General features: G+C 34.1%; 1 protein-coding gene across 1 annotated transcript; it reads right to left on the bottom strand.

The window, feature by feature from the left end:
* Positions 1-1,664: 1,664 nt before the first annotated feature.
* LOC146917563 (uncharacterized) lies at positions 1,665-3,364 on the bottom strand. Its single transcript, XM_085717282.1, has 2 exons — positions 2,856-3,364; positions 1,665-2,783 (listed from the first exon to the last, which is right to left on the bottom strand). The coding sequence occupies exons 1-2, from the start codon at positions 2,940-2,942 to the stop codon at positions 1,665-1,667; spliced, it is 1,206 nt and encodes a 401-aa protein (XP_085573408.1). The 5' UTR covers positions 2,943-3,364.
* Positions 3,365-3,926: the final 562 nt, after the last annotated feature.

Below are 3,926 nucleotides of genomic sequence, written 5' to 3'. Positions count from 1 at the left end.
TAAACATCCTTTTGCTAACTCAAGGCACAAAAGTTTCATACAAATGTCGTATGAAATAGTAGTAATAGAAGATTGTTATCCTTGTATCAGAACTTTTCCCCAAAGAGAGAAATAATCAATATGTACATCTCAAGCACTATATATTACTCCAAAAATTATATTAGCATTTTGATCTTTCTACTTAGCCCCGTGATAAGGTAGTTTGTTTTTCCGTCTCCTAATTTATCTCTTCCACTCTCATGTCTCACATATCATCTCCATCCATCTCTTTTTCCTGTGTCTGTGGTTCTCCGCATAAAAATGCAACAAACCATGAGAATTGAAAATAGTATAATCGATGCAGCTAGAAACCATGAGAGTTGGAAACAATAAATGTCCAGCTTAATGGCATTATATAGGTTGGATCTATAACACAGAAAAGAGAAGGCAACCTTTTGAGAGTGTGTGTGCGTGGACACTTGTTGCGGAAGATCAAAATGATTAAAGTAAGTGGCGGAAAATATCTTCATAAACATTTCTCAGTAAGAGAAAATCGAGAAGGGAACAAACATATCATATTCTATGACATTCTCGAAACCTAAAGGAAAACAACAATGCTTTTTAAAATTTCCTAAAGTCCAATATAGAATAATAGAAATCATGACCTGAAAGCATTTCAAAATCAAGCACAAATTGTTGAGAATTGAATACATAAGGAAAACAAAACGCGATAAGAGCACTTTGTCTAATCGACCCAATTGGAAAATATGAATTGATGAGCCAACTGTTATGAATTATGAACTGATAAAAAAGGAAAGTTCAATTTCCAACAAAGAGAACAAAAGTAAGAGGGGTTTTGTTTCATATTAAAAAATTGGCAGCAGATAATGTATATCAACAACATATCACCACAATTATGCAGGAAGCCATAGAGAAAATGCAGGGACAGAAAGCATTAACAACACACCAAAGTTATCTCAATAAATGTGAAATTGTCCCCCATTTGTGAACGAGGTGCTAGAACGTTGAAATGAACGAGGTGCTCGGCCCCCCATTTGTGATCACAATATATATGTTATTATTTCATTTCCATTCATTCATTTACATTTTCTATACCCCTAACCATGATTTCGATCATTTAGCAAACATTTTAAGAAATCAAGTAGTAAATATAATAGCATAAGATCCTAAAATAAGATGAAGAAAGATACAATAAAAAATAGTAGCAACAATAATAAACAAATTGAACCAGATATGAGAGGAAGGGAAAGGAGAGAGTCCCTGCAACCACTACTGTCGTGCCCGATTTCTTCTGCCTCTTCACCATGTTGTGTCATCGCCGGTGCAAGAAAAACCAGGTTGTTTTTTAGCTGCTGGTAGCCCACAGCTTATATTTTTCCCCCACTTGATTTCTACCAAAACTCTTTTGTTGCTCATCGAAATATGAAGTTTTCCATATATAAGTTATTTCTACATAAAACTAAAGGTCATTCGACAAAGGCAAAAGATCATTCATTTTATTCGACAAAGGTAAGTTTGAAAATAAAACGAGATCAAGTAAACATTCAAAATAATAATTCAAAAGTAAGATCAAGTATTGTCTTAGTTTATTTGACAATAATTGTGATATCCCAACAATCACAATTATATACTTCTTCGTGAAAGAAAAAAAAAATTTAAACTAATTATTCCTCAAATGGAACAAAGCTTTCCTTGTAATTTATTATCCTACAATCAAAATAACGATTCTCTGTTGTATAACCAAGCACCTCATTCATTTGGGTACTCAAATCAATCCAAGCCACTTCTTTATCTTTTCTTATAATGAATATATCCCCCTTTGTCCCCACTCCAATAGGACGCTCAACGTAGGGCAACGGTCCAACCATGAAGAGATTGATCCACGATTCTTTGAAACCGAGTTGACCCAAAACCGATACACGAAAAATAGTCGCCTCTTTATTAAATGAGATCAATGCTATGGACCCATTTAACACCACCAAGTTTATCCACTTTGCGCTAACATCAAAACAATCATCTACTTCTGGGGGAATGGGTGTTGTTAAGGACACTTCATTGCTCAAGTAAAATGATACCAAACAAGATCCAACAGGCCTATATTTTCTATATTGTTTACCCAACCAATGACACACACCATCCCTATAAACTTGGGTTCCCCCTGTACATTCCATAGAATACGGCATGTTAACATCAATATCTCTCCACGAATTATTTATTAAGCTGTATATCTCCCATTTTGGTGAATTGATATCTCGAAATTTTTTGAAGTTACCATCGTAATTAGTTGATGAATTTGGTTTTATAAAAACTTTTACATGCCGAATGACATTATAGTCATTTGTAACATGGTTATAACCAAATCCATGAAGACGGGAGTTAACAGAAATATCCAAAAACCTCGCCTTAGCTTCATTAGTGACAGTCGACTCATCGTCACTTGGTGGAAGAAGCTTCATTATTTGGGTAGTTGGGTTCCACAATACAATTTTTCCAAAATGTTCATATTCACATTGTTGGAGACAAATCGTGTCATTAATACTACCAAAACCAAAAATACCAAAAGAGTTTTCTTCTACAAATGGATTTGAAAAATCTAATTTGACTTTATTCTCAAACCTCTCACCAGAAAAAGAATACAAAACTTCTTTATAGTGTTCAAAAACAAAGAGTAGGAGAGATGCACCTTCACGGTGAGAATTGGATAAGAAATTGTAGCGGAACATGTTCATAAAGTGATGGTTTTCACACAAATGAGACCATGATTTACGAACGCATTCAAAACGCTTGAAAGATTTAAGAGGTAATTTTGAGAGAATGGAGAAGGCAATATCGTCAGATATATATGTGGTGCTCACCTTTCCATTCGTCGCAGCAATAACTGATTTCTTCTTCTCCATCAATTCAAGATGAGAAGAGCTTATTTGCTTGTGATGAGTGTTCATTGCTTTGAAGAAATTTTGAAGACTGGCGTTTGTTTGTTTGTTAGGGTTTCGCAAAAGAAGATCAGTGAACAAGCGGCGACCAGTGTATGTTAGGGTTTTGGGTTGTGTTTGTTTCTTCAATCTCTTAATATAGGCTTTTTTTTTTTTACGATGGAGACTTTTTTTTCCCTTTAATTTTTTTTCCCTTTAATATAGGCTTTTTTTTCCCTTTAATTTGGTAGTGACGAATTTTTTTTGGTAGTGTTTTTTCCCTTTAATTAATTTATCTAATAATTTTCCTTTTTTTTCTTGAAGAATAATTTTACTCTTTTTAGAAACATACAGTCTAATAATTTTACTTAATTTTTCCACTTTAATACATTCCACCCAAATTAAAAAATATATTTAATATTACACATTTCTAACTTATATAAAAAATATACTTTTTTTTTTTTAAGAAACTAAGAAAATATATTAAAACAGCAGACAACTCTTTAAGCACAAGGGGTGCTTAAGGGAGCTGCAAAGTAACTGTTACAATAGATTCAATCACAAACAGCCAAAAAGGCATAAAACAAGCAATTACACAATGGCTTTGAGACAAGAAAGTGAATTCTGCCTCCAAACAGGGTAATCAAAATCAAACAAATTGTAGTACGACTTGAACCACCAATATGTCTGAAGCTTAACCTTTTCAGTAAGAGTCTCAAGAGTATCAGACTTATTGTGGAAAATCCTTTTGTTGCGATCTTTCCAAATAATAAAAAGAATGGAAGTCCAAATCGTTATAAATGCACACCTTGAGTTTTTAGAAAATCCCCTAAGGTCACAAAACTGATGAGCATGAGAAATAGTGTCGCCATTAAGAGCCGCCTCGAACCCCAACCACTTCGTAACCAAAAGCCACAACCGCCCATAAACGTCACATCGAAATAACAAATGAAAATGGTCTTCAGATTCCCCACAGAGGGCCGCACAAGGCAATTGTGAAGCATCAATAACTCC

This window comes from Medicago sativa, chromosome 6 (genome assembly GCF_051527215.1).
Source record: "Medicago sativa cultivar Bolivia chromosome 6, Bolivia_mono, whole genome shotgun sequence".
In the NCBI taxonomy this organism is placed as follows: domain Eukaryota; kingdom Viridiplantae; phylum Streptophyta; class Magnoliopsida; order Fabales; family Fabaceae; genus Medicago; species Medicago sativa.
The sequence above is the reverse complement of the archived record's forward strand: the minus strand, read 5'-3'. Positions and strand labels throughout refer to the sequence as shown.